This window comes from Thalassophryne amazonica, chromosome 6, assembly GCF_902500255.1.
Source record: "Thalassophryne amazonica chromosome 6, fThaAma1.1, whole genome shotgun sequence".
NCBI lineage: Eukaryota > Metazoa > Chordata > Actinopteri > Batrachoidiformes > Batrachoididae > Thalassophryne > Thalassophryne amazonica.
Genome location: NC_047108.1, coordinates 35,153,791 through 35,171,919, shown reverse-complemented (window position 1 = coordinate 35,171,919; position 18,129 = coordinate 35,153,791). Strand labels below are relative to the sequence as shown.

General features: G+C 39.2%; 1 protein-coding gene across 11 annotated transcripts in view; it reads right to left on the bottom strand.

The window, feature by feature from the left end:
* trim33 (tripartite motif containing 33) overlaps window positions 1-18,129 on the bottom strand; it is a 204,632-nt gene that overhangs the window by 98,669 nt on the left and 87,834 nt on the right. For all 11 annotated transcript variants that reach the window (XM_034171970.1, XM_034171976.1, XM_034171974.1 and 8 more), the window contains exons 3-6: window positions 15,439-15,592; window positions 13,856-13,988; window positions 8,580-8,696; window positions 4,082-4,196 (exon numbers count right to left, since the gene is read on the bottom strand). In XM_034171970.1, the coding sequence (XP_034027861.1) occupies window positions 4,082-4,196; window positions 8,580-8,696; window positions 13,856-13,988; window positions 15,439-15,592 (519 nt within the window). The remainder of the gene's footprint in view (window positions 1-4,081; window positions 4,197-8,579; window positions 8,697-13,855; window positions 13,989-15,438; window positions 15,593-18,129) is intronic.

The following is an 18,129-nucleotide window of genomic DNA, read 5'->3' as shown; positions in this document are numbered from 1 at the left end:
GATTTTGGGTAATGCTGGTAATTTTGATTAACTGCTGGTAATCTCGTTCACATAAAATCCTTAGAAGATTGCCTTGCATCAGTGAGAAGTTGGATGTCTAGTGATAAGACTGAAATGATGGTTCTTGGTCCAGTGAGACATCGGCATCAATTTAACCAGTTAACGCTTAGCCTAGGCTCATGTGTCATACATCACACTGACAAAGTGAGGAACTTTGGGGTAATTTTTGATCCTACATTGTCCTTTCACCTCCACATTAGAAATATTACGAAGACTGCTTTCTTCCACCTGCAAAATATAGCGAAGATTCATCCCATCCTGTCTATGGCTGATGCTGACACCCTGATCCACGCGTTTGTCTCTTCTAGACTGGACTACTGCAATGTTCTATTTTCTGGTTTACTGCAGTCCAGCATTAGAGCTCTCCAATTGGTTAAAAATACTAAAGCCAGATATTTGACACGAAGCAGAAAGTTTGACCACATTACACCCATTTTGGCATCCCTTCACTGGCTTCCTGTCCCAGTGAGATCAGATTTTTAGGTTCTGCTACTAGTCTATAAATTTGTTCATGGACTGGCACCTCCCTACCTAGCTGACCTAATTAAACCTTACGTACCGGCCCGGGCTTTGCGTTTTCAGAGTGCAGGACTACTTTGTGTCCCTAGGGTGAATAAGAAGTCTGAAGGTCATAGAGCTTTCTCTTATCATGCCCCTGTTCTGTGGAATGATCTCCCTGCATCAATAAAACAGTCAGATTCTGTGGAGACTTTCAAGTCTAGACTTAAGACACATTTATTTTCCCTTTCGTATGGCCATCATACTGGTATAGTTTTGTTTTACACTTTTTACTCTTTTAATTCATTTTATTAGGAAATACAGCGTACCGCGGCCTCAACTTTACCTAAATTCTGGGTCTTTTAGTGAAGCTTAGGGCTAGTGGCCGGCGATCACCTTAGTATTTCCTGTTTTTCTTGTTGTTTAATGCTGGCAAATTATACTGTATTTCTTGTCTTTCTGATGCCTGATTCAGTTTTTTCTCTCTGTTTAAGGTGCAGCTCCATCCAGAGATGGGAGTTTTATTTGTGCTGGAGACCCTCATGTCCTGTGCACCAACAGCTTTTTCTATATATTCGTTTTGTGAATTGTTCTGTAATTTATGTCTGTAGCATGGCCCAAGCAGAGGGTCACCCCTTTGAGTCTGGTCTGTTGAGGTTTCTTCCTCAGAGGGAGTTTTTCCTTACCACTATTGCTCTGGGGGTCAGTAAGGTTAGACCTTACTTGGGTGAAGAGCCTTGAGGCAACTCTGTTGTGATTTGGTGCTACAACCCCCAGCAAAAATTATGGAATCACCAGCCTCGGAGGATGTTCATTCAGTTGTTTAGTTTTGTGTCATGTCTGTGTTCTATTTTTTTTCTACAAAATTAAAGTCATTTCAAATGGCAACTTTCTGGCTTTAAGAAACACTTTAAGAAATCAGGAAAAAAAAATGGTTACTTTTTTAGACCAAGCAGAGGGAAAAAAATATGGAATCACTCAATTCTGAGGAAAAAATTATGGAATCATGAAAAACGAACGCTCCAACACATCACTAGTATTTTGTTGCACCACCTCTGGCTTTTATAACAGCTTGCAGTCTCTGAGGCATGGACTTAATGAGTGACAAACAGTACTCTTCATCAATCTGGCTCCAACTTTCTCTGATTGCTGTTGCCAGATCAGCTTTGCAGGTTGGAGCCTTGTCATGGACCATTTTCTTCGACTACCACCAAAGATTTTCAATTGGATTAAGATCCGGACTATTTGCAGGCCATGACATTGACCCTATGTGTCTTTTTGCAAGGAATGCTTTCACATTTTTTGCTCTATGGCAAGATGCATTATCATCTTGAAAAATTATTTCATCATCCCCAAACATCCTTTCAATTGATGGGATAAGAAAAGTGTCCAAAATATCAATGTAGACTTGTGCATTTATTGATGATGTAATGACAGCCATCTCCCCAGTGCCTTCACCTGACATGCAGCCCCATATCATCAATGACTGTGGAAATTTACATGTTCTCTTCAGGCAGTCATCTTTATAAATCTCATTGGAACGGCACCAAACAAAAGTTCCAGTATCATCACCTTGCCCAATGCAGATTCGAGATTCATCACTGAATATGACTTTCATCCAGTCATCCACAGTCCACGATTGCTTTTCCTTAGCCCATTGTAACCTTGTTTTTTTCTGTTTAGGTGTTAATGATGGCTTTCGTTTAGCTTTTCTGTATGTAAATCCCATTTCCTTTAGGCGGTTTCTTACAGTTCGGTCACAGACGTTGACTCCAGTTTCCTCCCATTCGTTCCTCATTTGTTTTGTTGTGCATTTTCGCTTTTTGAGACATATTGCTTTAAGTTTTCTGTCTTGACGCTTTGATGTCTTCCTTGGTCTACCAGTATGTTTGCCTTTAACAACCTTCCCATGTTGTTTGTATTTGGTCCAGAGTTTAGACACAGCTGCTGACTGTGAACAACCAACATCTTTTGCAACATTGCGTGATGATTTACCCTCTTTTTAGAGTTTGATAATCCTCTCCTTTGTTTCAATTGACATCTCTCGTGTTGGAGCCATGATTCATGTCAGTCCACTTGGTGAAACAGCTCTCCAAGGTGTGATCACTCCTTTTTAGATGCAGACTAACGAGCAGATCTGATTTGATGCAGGTGTTAGTTTTGGGGTTGAAAATTTACAGGGTGATTCCATAATTTACTCCTTAGAATTGAGTGATTCCATATTTTTTTTCCTCTGCTTGGTCTAAAAAAGTAACCTTTACTGACTGCCACAATTTTTTTTCTTGATTTCTTATAGTGTTTCTTAAAGCCAGAAAGTTGCCATTTGAAATTACGTTAGTTTTGTGTCATGTCTGTGATCTGCTTTTTTCCTACAAAATTAAACAACTGAATGAATGAACATCCTCAGAGGTCAGTGATTCCATAATTTTTGCCAGGGGTTGTATATAAATGAAAATAAATTTAAATTGAAAAAAATTGTAACATTTGACATTCTGAACAGGTCTAGTGTAATTATATAACTGAGCTTGTACGTATAATTTTGACCCTGGATTAGTAAAGAGCAAAGATTATAATGTTCTATTTTCAGGGTTACCACAGTCCAGCATTAGGGGTCTTCAGCTGGTTCAGAACGCTGCCGCCAGACTTCTGACACGTAGCAGAAGGTCTGAACATATCACAGCCATTTTGGCATCTTTGCACTGGCTCCCTGTCTCTGTGAGAGCAGATTTTAAGGTTTTGCTATTGACTTATAAGGTTGTTCATGGAATGGCGCCATCTTATCTGGCTGATCTGGTGGAACTCTACGTGCCGGCCCGGGCTTTGCGGTCGCAGGATGCGGGACTTCTCTGTGTTCCCAGGGTGAAGAAGAAGTCAGCAAGTCAAAGAGCTTTTTCGTATCGTGCACCCACCCTGTGGAACAGTCTTCCTGCAACCGTGAGGCAGTCGGCGTCCGTGGACATTTTTAAGACTCGAAACCTATTTTTATTCTCTTTCTTATAAATAGTTTTCATTTTTATTTGTTTTATTCTTTTACTTCTGTTTTTATTTATGTATTTGAATTTTCTTTTTTTATTCATTTTTAATTATTTATTCAATTTTATGTTGACTTGTTTTAGGTAAGGCGCCTTGAGACGGCTTTTGCTGTGATTTGGCACATTATAAGCTAATTAAATTAAATTAGATAAATTCAAATTTATGTATCCAATTTTTGTTTTTGTTTGTCCTTAACGATGTATGCGGTACAATCATTCCACACTGGCAAAAGAAAGGTTCAGTGACATCATTAAAAGCCCAAAATTACCATGACATTCATGCCAATGATGAGTGTATGAAAACTATGTGTGTATATAACTGTGAATGTAACTATTTCAAACAGCCTGAGATTTCATAAAAAGCACAAATATTCCAAAGCTATCACAAAATAAATAAACAATGCATCAATGGTTATTTTTTCTTGTAATACCACTTTCAAGCACTTTATGAAACATTTTCTGGAGACTGGATGCAATTCAAAAGCTCTTACCTCCAACTGTTGCAGTAGAGACTTGCCCTTCTTGTTGATCTCATTTATGAGTGTAAATACTGCAATTTTGATCTCGTGCTCCACCTTCCTGTGTGTTTCATTCAGTTCTTTTAACCTGGATTGTTAAAAAGTCAACAAAGAGAACAATCAATTTATATGGATATACAGTGCTGATGAGAAGTACTGCACATTTGCCAATATGCAATATCGCAATATTTTCAAACTCATTTTTGCCTAAATCGATATGAACAAACCACCAAGTCTCCCCTGTAACAGGACTGACCTGTAACTCTGTGATGGACTATTTGTTGTAGATAGGAACACAAACATGACAACTTTTGATTCTAACCTCAATATATCACTTACAAAAGATACATGTGTGATAAAATGATGACAAGTTATAAATTCACTCATGAAAAACTAGGCCATTAACTTGGAAGAGAAGACAATTATATACGAGTGCCACATTTCATTTTTAAGAAAACCAGTAATTGCAAAATTAAGAACCAGACTCCATTTTCTTCATACATACACAGGTACTCACTACACGCCAACAGGCATGGCTGGGCTTCCAGTATTCCTTGCATTGTGTGACACAAGCAACTTCTAAAGATGATGTTGCATTCAACAAGCGGGAAGGATTAAATACATTGTGAATCACTGCTTTAATGTGCTCCCTGTGCTCAGGTCATCAGTCACTGTGTGAAATGAAGGCTAAGGCCTGAAACACACACGGTTGTGTGTCGACTGTCCTTTAGACAGCTGTGCTAAGAGATTACACCGTGCACACTGACTGCATGACGGAAACATCCCAGCCACCCTCCTCTACAGAGTGACCGGGTGCCTGTTGTTCCACGCTTGCTGGAATTTAGCAAAAATAGAAAAATTACCTGTGGGCATTTTGACATCATGCTGGCAACACTAAATAAGTGGGACCAAAAAAAAAAAAAAAAAAAAAACTGAAGCAGAATAATCACATGTGCCAATTTTTTTTTGTCCTCTCTGCTCTCAAAATTTAAAGTTCATCTATTAAATATGGTCATAATAACACATGTACTTGACATTCAAAACTAATTCAGAAGATAATTTTCTTTGGAAGAACCATGGAGGGAACACACCTTTTCTTTGGTACAAGTAGGGGGCCGCCAAACAAAAAAGGTTTGGAACAACTACTCTGCAGAACAGACCCAGGGTCTATTTTTTAAGTGTGCAGTGAGCAAAAATACAAAAATGAGGAAAAGTCTTAATAGTGATTGTCAAAGCATTCTCCATGAACAGTAACCCTGAAATTGGGGTCTACAGTGTGTTTAAAAGGACATTTCTTTTTTCAAAAATCAGGCTGTGGGTGATATATGACCATCTCAAATTTGCCTGAATTTTATTTTACTTATTGAATTTCTGTTCATCTTTTTATTTTAATTTATTTTTGGTAGGTCTATGAGTAGATAAGAAAGATCACAAAATTCTAGGTCTCTAAATAACCATATACACCCCACCCCCTTACATATTTTTCATCTTTGCTTTGGGGTGCCTGGAGAATGGGACTGGGAAACACTGTTGTGACCTGAGCAGATGCAACTGACTCCAGCAGACCATAGAGTGCTTCATTAAGATTCAGTGAGGCAATCCACTGAACAAGCCTGATCAAAGACTCAAGAACCTCTGGCAGTCTATTAATGCTAGGGGGCTGATGTAGTAATGTGAGGACCACAACCTTTTTACCAGTGGTTGTACAGGTTAGTGATAATACAAATTTAATAGTATTTTTTTTTTGAAGTGATCACAATGAACAAAAGTGAGGGAATCACATTTGAACAACAACCCCTTTCAATAAGTACTATGTCATTTGTGATACAAGAAGTGATCTGCTTCTTGGTGTGTTGTATGGTTATAAAGAAGATCAGAGTATTGTGTGATTAAATTAGTGATATAACCACACAATACTTTTTTCAAGGAGCACAACACTAGCGGAGAAGAAATGATAAGACAGGCACCTGGTATTATAGCAGGGTGTAGCAAGGGAGTCTTCAGGTTAACTGATTTTTTTAAATTCTTATTTTAAAATTTGGTCTGATGACTATTAGAGGGTGATATACCAGCCACTCAGATTTGCTCCTTTTTTATATAGATTATTCATTTAGGTGGAAGATCTTTGCGTAGATTCCAGAGTCTCCAGAAGGGTCACTTTCTTGAATTACAAACTCTGACTTCATAAGAAAGACTTTTGAAGATGAAATATCTCAATGTGCCAATGACTGCCCAGCTCCAGTTTGATTGTTGTCAATCTGTCAGGGGAGAAGTTCTATAAAATGGCAAAATTTCAACAGGTAGTTGGGGGTGTATATATTGCCTATAGAAGGAGCTGCAAAGTTCTGCTTGGTTGCTAAACTGACACTTGTAGCAAAAAGCAGCACTTTTTTCACAGAAAGTAAAGAAAATGGAATATTAGGCTGTTCAAAAAAACATTGTCTGCCTTTTTCTTTACAAACATTTACTGTTACCGTATAAAGTGAAAAATGCTTGAAGATTAAGCTTTCTTGTGAATCACTGAACTAATATGTAGCTGTATAACTGCCATTTCTAAGATGTGCTTCTTATCTGTGTTGTGTGGGAGTCGATCAACTTCTGGCACTTGTGAACAGGTATTCCAAGATATTTGGACTATATTCCAAAATTCCTCTGCATTTCTTCGTTTTGCCTCAGAACAACATTTTTGATGTCACCCCACAAGTTTTCTATTGGTTTAAGGTCCAGGGATTGGGCTGGACACACCATAATATTAAAGGACATGTCGCACTTTATTTAATGTCCGGGTTAACAACACAATATCAAAGTATTCATGATTGTAACTCCATACGCGCACATGGAGTAATAATTAGTGGTTGCTGATGTGTTTTATTGCTAATTATCTCACTCGCTCGGCGAGTCAGCACGTGCATTTCCAGAAAACATCTTACCTGGTATTTCTCACCATTTGTCGGAGTGTGACATACATATTAGGAAAAGCAGAAACAGACCGACAGAGTGTAACAAACGCTGCTATGTCCAATAACGAAGCTTCTGAGTTTTCATTCAAAAGTGATGGCTTGGAATTACACTGGATGTACAGAGAGGATATAACACACTTCACCCCAAAACGCTTAATTTTTTGGGAGTCTGTCAGACTTTGGATCCTAATGTGTGCTGACCCTGCTGTCTGTGACACAGGACGCAATTTTGCTGCCAGCGTGAACGCGCACATGGAACGTCTTCGCGACACTGATTTTACAGGCTGCCTGCAGATGTATTTCTTACACTGGAAAAAGTCAGAATAAATTCTTTTCAGGAGATAATGGACTTTCTATTTCATTAAGCAAAAAGGCTATTGATGTAGGTGGATCCAATAATTTCTTTTCAATTCTTAACAGGAACTGGTTTTCAATATCCATCCCTAATGACAACCCTAGTAAGATCCTTAATGACTTCTTTTTTTATGACAATGCATCTGAAAAATCTGAAGTGACAGAGTCTCATAAACATCTTATGTTGGGTCATAGATGGGAAAAAAGTGCCAGAGAGCAAACTCGTTGTAAACTGTTGTAAACTGTGCATGGCTGCATGCAAAGAAAAGAAAATTTTGAAATGTTCAAAATCTCTGGCACGCATTAATTTTGAGAACGACACATGAACATTGCGCAAACTATTCAAAAACACTGTCACTGCGAGTCATTGCGCCACAGCAGCGCATCACAGCAAACCTCATCACAGCACAGCTCATCTGAACGATTATGATGAGATAATAACTCTATAACAAACAATTTTACAGATACTCGTAAGGACTGAAAATGCAACTGTTTTACCAAGCCATTACAATATAAATATTAGAACTAATTACCTTTGAGATGATTCCAAATGCATTCTCCACATTAAGAAGCACACAAGACAAGCTGCAGCTGTAGAAAATCTGTCTGTGATTCTGGGAGCAATTAGAGTTGGTTTCATCAGCCAAGTTCTGAGAGCAAATGATTAATCAGCTACAAAATCATTATTTTATATCACGCAACGACCAGCGGCACAAAGTGCAGCATCCAGCAGGTCGCACTGGCATGACAAGTTGCGTGGCAATACAGGGGTTAAATGTGTGCACGTGTCAAGGTGCCTTTAACAAAAATAAATTTATAATAATAAAAAAAAACCTAAAGTTTTTATCAGGGTCTGCAGACTGATGTTGACTGTTCTGAACCCAATCAACAATCTTGATTAATAAGGTGGAAGGAATTAGGCTTGAAGATCAATGCACAATGATTAAGATTAAGAACCACCCTTTTTCCAGATTTGCACTATAATTTAATTCCTTGACCAAAATTCATTACAATTAATGTCTTTTTAAGATATCAAATTAACAAATGGAAATGAAAGCATGCATACTGCACATCCAAAACAGTTTTTACCTTAAGCAGCAACTCATGATGAGCAAGTTACCTCAATAATGACAAACTGTTGATGACAAAATTCGCACCTGCTTTGCACCTGAGAGAGGGAGTAATGGACATAGCTTTTCTTTTCCTGTAGTTTGGCTATGGTTGTCTCAATTACACCTTTCTGGTTCTGAAAAGCTTCTTCCAAGAACTGATACCTGAGAAAAGAGAGATTACAATATTAGTCACCAGACAATATTTGAAAAATGCAACACTTTCAACTTCAAGACAAACTTGCAAGGATAACAGCTGATTTCACAAAGGAAGGTCATAAAACTAAGATTACTCAAAACAGAAACTGTACAAAGTATCTGCAAGTATTTTATTGTCTCCAAAAGAAACACAATGTGCAGTTTGTGCACACCAACCATAGGTTTTTGCCCATCAGCTGCTATTGCTCAGATTTTATGATCCCCTGCCAACCATAAGGCCAGAAGGGGCATATGTATTACAAGCATGCATCCATGTGTTAGTCACACATTCTTGCTTCCATGATTGAACAACAAAAAATAGGGATTCTCATATTCACGGTAACTTAATTAAAATGTAGCAGATTTTCAACAAATTAGAACCAGACTAATGATGCACACGTCAACTCACTGGTCAGGTGGCTGTGGGTAAGGTTTGTGCAAAAATATTGCAGGCATGGGGCAAGTCAAAAAGTTCCCACTAAGTAATTAAAAAACATAGATATACAACCCCTGGCAAAAATTATGGAATCACCGGCCTCGGAGGATGTTTATTCAGTTGTTTAATTTTGTAGGAAAAAAAAGCAGATCACAGACATGACACAAAACTGTTCATTCAGTTGTTTAGTTTTGTGTCATGTCTGTGTTCTACTTTTTTTCTACAAAATTAAAGTCATTTCAAATGGCAACTTTCTGGCTTTAAGAAACACTATAAGAAATCTGGAAAAAAAAATTGTGGCAGTTAGTTACTTTTTTAGACCAAGCAGAGGGAAAAAAATATGGACTCACTCAATTCTGAGGAATAAATTATGGAATCATGAAAAACAAAAGAACGCTCCAACACATCACTAGTATTTTGTTGCACCACCTCTGGCTTTTATAATAGCTTGCAGTCTCTGAGGCATGGACTTAATGAGTGACAAACAGTACTCTTCATCAATCTGGCTCCAACTTTCTCTGATTGCTGTTGCCAGATCAGCTTTGCAGGTTGGAGCCTTGTCATGGACCATTTTCTTCAACTTCCACCAAAGATTTTCAATTGGATTAAGATCCGGACTATTTGCAGGCCATGACATTGACCCTATGTGTCTTTTTGCAAGGAATGTTTTCACAGTTTTTGCTCTATGGCAAGATGCATTATCATGTTGAAAAATGATTTCATCATCCCCAAACATCCTTTCAATTGATGGGATAAGAAAAGTGTCCAAAATATCAACGTAAACTTGTGCATTTATTATTTATTGATGATGTAATGACAGCCATCTCCGCAGTGCCTTTACCTGACATGCAGCCCCATATCATCAATGACTGTGGAAAGTTACATGTTCTGTTCAGGCAGTCATCTTTATAAATCTCATTGAAAGGGCACCAAACAAAAGTTCCAGTATCATCACCTTGCCCAATGCAGATTCGAGATTCATCACTGAATATGACTTTCATCCAGTCATCCACAGTCCACGATTGCTTTTCCTTAGCCCATTGTAACCTTGTTTTTTTCTGTTTAGGTGTTAATGATGGCTTTCGTTTAGCTTTTCTGTATGTAAATCCCTTTTCCTTTAGGCGGTTTCTTACAGTTCGGTTACAGACGTTGACTCCAGTTTCCTCCCATTAGTTCCTCATTTGTTTTGTTGTGCATTTTCGCTTTTTGAGACATATTGCTTTAAGTTTTCTGTCTTGACGCTTTGATGTCTTCCTTGGTTCACCAGTATGTTTTCCTTTAACAACCTTCCCATGTTGTTTGTATTTGGTCCAGAGTTTAGACACAGCTGACTGTAAACAACCAACATCTTTTGCAACATTGCATGATGATTTACCCTCTTTTAAGAGTTTGATAATCTCTCCTTTGTTTCAATTGACATCTCTCGTGTTGGAGCCATGATTCATGTCAGTCCACTTGGTGCAACAGCTCTCCAAGGTGTGATCACTTCTTTTTAGATGCAGACTAATGAGCAGATCTGATTTGATGCAGGTGTTAGTTTTGGGGATGAAAATTTACAGGGTGATTCCATAATTTATTCCTCAGAATTGAATGAGTCCATATTTTTTTTCCCTCTGCTTGGTCTAAAAAAGTAACAGTTACTGACTGCCACAATTTTTTTTTCCTGATTTCTTATAGTGTTTCTTAAAGCCAGAAAGTTGCCATTTGAAATGACTTTAGTTTTGTGTCATGTCTGTGATGTGCTTTTTTCCTACAAAATTAAACAACTGAATGAACATCCTCCAAGGCCGGTGATTCCATAATTTTTGCCAGGGGTTGTACTACACACTCTCCAAATGACATACAACAGGTTGGATGTGATTACTTTCATCCTCTCTTTTTTGTCTTCTCACACGTACTCTGCTTGAACTTCGTTCAAGTCGGCATGCAGTATGTGACCGTGCGTTGCATGTGTGATAAATGTTTGGAACTGCTAGACTTAACTCCAATGAATGTTTTCTTTTCCACCAGCTCCACAGCAGGATGTTTCAGCTGCAGCAGAACGAACTGCTACACGGCAAATAACTAACAGGTCTATTTTGGATGGATGTTGGAGTTGAAACAGAACTGAATGCGTTCCCTGAATACACGCTCATGTCAGATTGCACCATTTGCAAGTTCCTCTAACAACGCTAACACAGCCATTGTTAATGCTGTTGTCCCTCATTACTTTGTGCAGAATAAGAATGAGAAAGAACTTTATTAATCCTGAAGGAAATCGTTTTATATCTGTTTTATATACAGTGAGGAAAATAAGTATTTGATCCACTGTCAATTTTGCAGGTTTTCCCACCTCCAAAGAATGGAGAGGTCTGTGGTCTGTAAGTTTTATCGTAGGTACATTTCAACTGTGAGAGACAAAATAAATAAATAAATAAATAAATCAGAAAAATTACATTGTCTGATTTTTAAATAATTCATTTGCATTTTATTGCATGAAATAAGTATTTGGTCACCTACCAACCAGCAAGAATTCTGGCTCTCACCTGTTAGTTTTTCTTTAAGAAGCCCTCCTATTTTGCACTCTTTACCTGTATTAATTGCACCTGTTTGAACTCGTTACCTGTATAAAAGACACCTGTCCACACAATCAATCACACTCCAACCTATCCATCATGGGCAAGACCAAAGAGCTGTCAAAGGACACCAGGGACAAAACTGTAGGCCTGCACAAGGCTGGGATGGACTAGAGGACAGCAGGCAAGCAGCTTGGTGAGAAGGCAGCAACTGTTGGTGTAATTATAAGAAAATGGAAGAAACACATGGCTGTCAATCTTCCCCGGTTTTGGGCTCCATGCAAGATCTCACCTCATGGGGTAAAGATGATTCTGAGAAAGCTCAGAACTACACAGGAGGACCTGGTCAATGACCTGAAAAGAGCTGGGACCACAGTCACAAAGATTACATTAGTAACACATGACATCGTCATGGTTTAAAATCCTGCAGGGCAGCAAGGTCCCCCTGCTTATGCCAGCACATGTCCAGGCCCATTTCAAGTTCACCAGTGACCATCTGGATGATGCCGAGGAGGCATGGGAGAAGGTCATGTGGTCAGATGAGACCTAAATAGAGCTTTTGGCATCAACTCCACTTGCAGTGTTTGGAGGATGAGAACAACCCCAAGAACACCGTCCCAACAGTGAAGCATGGGAGTGGAAACATCATTTTTTGGGGTGCTTTTCTGCAAAGGGGACAGGACAACTGTACCATATTGAAGGGAGGATGGATGGGGTCATGTATCGTGAGATTTTGGCAAGCACCGTCCTTCCCTCAGTAAGACCATTGAAGATGGGTCATGGCTGGGTCTTCCAACATGACAATGACCCCAAACACACAGCCAGGGCAACTAAGGAGGGGATCCATAAGAAGCATTTCAAGGTCCTGGAGTCGCCGAGACAGTCTCCAGACCTGAACTCAACAGAAAATCTTTGGAGGGAGCTGAAACTCCAAACCTGAAAGATCTGGAGAAGATCTGTATGGAGGAGTGGACCAAAATCCCTGCTGCAGTGTGCAAACTTGGTTAGGAACTACAAGAAACATCTGAGCTCTGTATCTGCAAACAAAGGTTACTGTACCAAATATTAAGGCCTGTTTTTCTAGTGGATCAAATACTTATTTCATGCAATAAAATGCAACTGAATTATTTAAAAATCATACAATGTGATTTTCTTATTTATTTATTTATTTATTTATTTTTAGAGTCTATCACTCTCAGTTGAAGTGTACCTATGATAAATCTTACAGACCTCTCCATTCTTTGTAGGTGGGAATACTTGCAAAATCGACAGTGGATCAAATACTTATTTTCTCCACTGTATAATCTTTTATATCTACCCATATAATTGCAAACAGGTGGGTGTGTTAATTGTTCATAAGTGTGTCTCTGATGTGCACATCACTCTGATGACTTCTTGTTTTCACATTAACTGTTCTCCAGCATCACCTCTACCTGTCAGGAGAGGAACAATGGCTGTAGAAACATGAGTATGCCAACCATGAACTTGGCGTGGCACACCGCACACTGCCACAGTCATTTCATTTTTGATACATCTGAACTTTAGTATGGAGAAAGAAGTACGCCGAGTCTTTGTTCGTATGCAGCCTTTGTACATGAGGCCATGGTCTTTCTGTTCTAGAAAAATACTCTGATAAAAAAAAAAAAAAAAAAAAATAGAATTCAAGGAATAACCACAAAACTTTAATCTCTAATCATTTGGTCATTTGGTCCAGTGTTTTGATTCATGGGAAAGCACTATATAAATAGCAATTATAATTATTATTAAAATTAATTTGTGCTTTTGGTTTTTTGATATATAAGTGGGAGTGAAGCGTGGTACACCCTGGACAGGACGCCAAAATGTGTCAGGGCCACACATAGACAGAAAAACACATTCACGCACCCACACCTATGGTCTATTTAGAGTAACCAACCCACCAAACCTGCGTGTCTTTAACAATAGGAGGAAGCCAGAGCACCCAGAGGTAACCAACACAAACACAGGGAGAACATGCAAACTCCACACAGAAAGGCCCAGGTGGGAAGCGATCCCATGACCTTCTTGCTGTGAGGCAACAGTGCTAACAACAAAGCCACCGTCCTTGCCCTCATTCACAACCCATCATAATAAAATGACTGCATGCATTGTGTTACCTGTGCTCCTTGTGCTCCAGTAATTGGCAGTCTCTACAGGTCAATGTGTCACAGGTCTCACAAAAAAGCTTCAGTGGTTCCTGTTTATGGATGGGACAGAACACTGGCCTCTGTCCTGACATACTAACTGACTCTACAGACAAACAAGAGGAGACATTAAGATACTAGAAGTGTTCAACATCAAATACAGCAACAGAAGCAAGAGCAATCAGAGGTTTCTGATGTCCGCCAATATGGATCACCTCCAAAATTTAGTGGAGTCTTCCATGCCCTAATATCTATCTGTGGTGCAAATTTGGTGAGAATCTGTGAAGTAGTTTTGACGTAATCCTTCAAAGCATATATAAAGGGAAATCTTGATCCAGATTCTGGATCAGGATCCGGATCACCTCCAAAATTCAGTGGAGTGTTCCATGGCCGAAAATATATCGGTGTTGGAAATTTAGTCAAAATCCGTGCAGTCATTTTGACATAATCCTGCTAACGGTAACCCTTCAAAGCCTATATCAAGTGAAATCTGATCCAGAATCCAGATCTGGTTCACCTCCAAAATTTAATGAATTCTTCCATGGCCTACTATGCATCTATTGGGAAGATTTCATCAAAATCCGTGCAGTAGTTTAGAAGTAATCCTACTAACAGACAGATAATCAGACAAATAAATAATGGCCGAAGATTTTATTACATCCTTGGTAAATGTAAATATCGCTATTAAACACAGTTGTGTTATATAGCATGATGCTTACAGCAAAAGAGACCTCTTTTGCTGTAAGTCTGTTAGAGATCGCTACAATTCCATATCTGACCACAGTTTTACATGCTGTAATAGTTTTTATGAAGGTCAACCATTTTTTTTAATGAACACTGCCATCTCATGAGTTCATAAAAACACCAAATTCTCCATGACGCTGTTTTGGCATCCCAAAATCATATTAAGCGAGGTCTGTCTGGGGGCATTCTGTGATGGGTACCTTAAATGTTTTGAATGTAGTTTCCAACACTGGTTTATTACTGTGTGTTGTCATTTTCGTGTTTTTCAAGATTAAGCGGCATTTTCACTTTTCATTACAAAGGTTGACCATACAGCAAACACCTTGCATGCACATTCTGTCAGAAACATGTCTTAATATGTTGTATTAAGACACGTATGTGTTGAAATATGTTGTACAAAAAGAAGCATATGTTGTCTTATTGCTGCAGTCTGCACATTAATAAAACACTGCAAGGACATGACAGAAAGGTCTTTTCATTCTATTGAAATTTAGTTTTTGATTTAATAAATTAATTTTGTACAAAATACATTGCAATGTGCTTTGAGATAATATTAAAATATTTTAGGCCCCTGGCCCTCCACCCAGTTTAATTTTTGGCCCTTTAAAGGAATAATTTGGGCACCACTGAGTGAAAGCAACACCACTGTGCAGCCCAGTTACCATGGTAACAGTCGACCAGAATTGCGACATTTACAATGCGTCATTCTGGGGCTTGGTGTAATAAGGATCTTTCTGTTCTAGTTTCAGCTTCAATACTAGTCTTTTTTCAACAATACAGTTCTTCACACACTTGTATGGTGACCATCTTACCTGAGGCAGCATCAGCATCTTCTTTTGTTCGAATCTTGTGGTCCTTGGTAATTTTGACCCTCTGGTGAGCCTCCACACAGGTTTTACACAGCCATTCTCCACATTCCACACAAAAACCTATGGTTCCTGCATTGTCTTCACAACTTGTACATACCTTGGAAAGACAACAAAAATGATGATCTCAAATAATTTCATTTTGTTGACAAAATGATGACAGAACAAACTCTCATTCCAGATTTACTAACAGGACCTGAAATAAGAATCTAACTAATGTAATCCAAATGGATATATCCACTGTAATCTAGATAAAATTCTTCTTCCTTCTATTGGTTGTTCCTGTTAGGGGTTGCCACAGCAGATCATCAGCTTCCACCTCACCCTGTCATCTGCGTGTTCCACTGTCACACCAACCACCGACATTTCTTCCCTTAGCACATCCATAAACTTCACATTTTTGTGGCGACCCTCCTCCTTCTTCCTGGTGGCTCCCTCCTTAGCCTCTTTCCCCGTATATACCACAGGACCCCCACAGACTGATAATGGACAGAGCCTGCGCAACCTCACCCATTGGTTTTCTATAGAGACCTGGAAGAGCCAAAATGAAGCCAGTGCCTGAGCTAAGTTTTGTACGGCAGCATCTTTACAGGAGCTAAACAACAAACTCATTAATGCATCAAGGGGTAGAGCGTGCATCGCTCTAAGTGTGACGACTGAACACGCCCTTCTCTTTAGAGACCAAGCCACCTAATCTGGGTTAGAGTGTTTATTAAATCATATTTCTCGGGACTGCATGGTGGTTCTCTTAACAGTTTACTTTGTTGTGGACATTAAAAGTTATAACTCGTGTATTTTCTCAAACTGAACGTGTCATTTGATCATTTTGACCAGTGCTGTAATGTAACGAAGTAGAAATACTTTGTTACTGTAAAAGTAAGTCCCTTCAGTTGCTCCCTTGTTTGCACTCGGGGTCGCCACAGCAAATCCAAGGTGGATCTGCATGTTGAATTGGCACAGGTTTTACGCCGAATGGACCATTTTCCCCCTGAAAATTTTTTAAAATATAACTCTGAAACACTAATGCCTGCATTCTGAGACCCAAATTATGTGAAGTAGTATTAATATGTTGAATGACTAGACAATCAGGTAACAGCTCAAAAAATTATTTTAAAATGGTTTTTCAAAAAACCCAAATCAATATTGGATCAGATCTAATCGAAATAATCAATTCTGAATCTTAAGAATCAGAATTGATACCCAGCCCTACTTTGCAGTGGTTGGTGGTCGTGAGGCTTGTTTTTTTTTTTTTTTTTTTTTACTTTTCCTTACCTGGCTTTTGTGTTTAACAGAAAAGTGTGTGGGGTCTTCCAGGAAAAAGAACAGCAACTTTATTTACAGCTACATACATCCACCTGCTGCTCACTCATCCCGTCACCAACACCAACTGCTCCGCCAGAGGCGGATCCAGGCTTTTATAGAGGTTTAGACCCCCTCCTGGTTTATCCAGACACCAAGCTGGCTTTATGTTCCTGTTGCTGCTTCATTCTCCACTTGTTTTGGATTTTACTTTTACTCAATATTTTTTACTTAAAGTACATTTTACAACCCCAATTCCAATGAAATTGGGACATTGTGTGAAATGTAAATAAAAACAGAATACGACTTGCAAATCCTCTTCAACCTATATTCAATTGAATATGCCACAAAGACAAGATATTTAATGTTCAAACTAGGGCTGCAACAAAGATTCAATAAAATCGATGACAACAGGCGTTGACAACACATTGCGTCATCGATGCGTTGTGTCGAGCGATTATGGCGTCAGAAGTGGCCAGCAGTTTCTGACGCCAGTAGAGACCAGTGCACAGAGCAGATCAGATGCTGTTTCGTACAACTACACAGTTAGAATATGGCAGATGCAAGTAGACAAAAGAAAGTTAAGACTTCAAAAGTGTGGGAGCACTTTACGTTAAACAACGCAAAGACGTTTGTTAACTGCAACATTTGCAAGTCGGACCTCGCATGGCACGGGAGTACAACGTAATGATGCAACATCTCAAACAAAAGCATATCGGAGTTATCGATGAGGAAGGGGAGAGCTCAGTGTCTGGGCAAGTTAACAAATGTTTGTTTATTTTTGTGTAAGAAGTCGTAACGTCTCAGTATGACAAGTCAGGCAGTGATATGAAGCCTGACGGTTGGATGTATCAGGCTCAGGCTGTCTGCGCGTCTCCCAGCAGGTGAGGGGCAGAGAGTGAGAGAAAAAGAAAAAGAAAGAACATTAATAGCACTGACAATTTTTTATTAATGTTGTCAAAGTCCAAACATCGACATTAACGCCTGTCCGATTGTCCGGGACAAGTGTAAAATGTGATCAGAAAAGTAATAGCTCTAAATCCGGACAAGTGGCTTTTTTTTTCTTGATTTAAAACGTTCAAATTCTTCTCGCACCTCGCGAGAAGGCGTCTTCGTTTTTTCCTGCCACACTCCACGCAGCGGATAATCGGAAAACATGATAACACCGAGTTCTCCCCAGACAGTGGAACAACGACGCCGCGCCATCAGTGTTCTGACAGCACCGTCACACACTGCCGTGCTCTCAGGTAGTTTTTAAAAATTCAGCCAGGCTGTTTGTGCAGAAATGGCCGCTCACCCTCCCCCGCAAACAGAGAGCCGATCAGAGCTGCAGAGGGA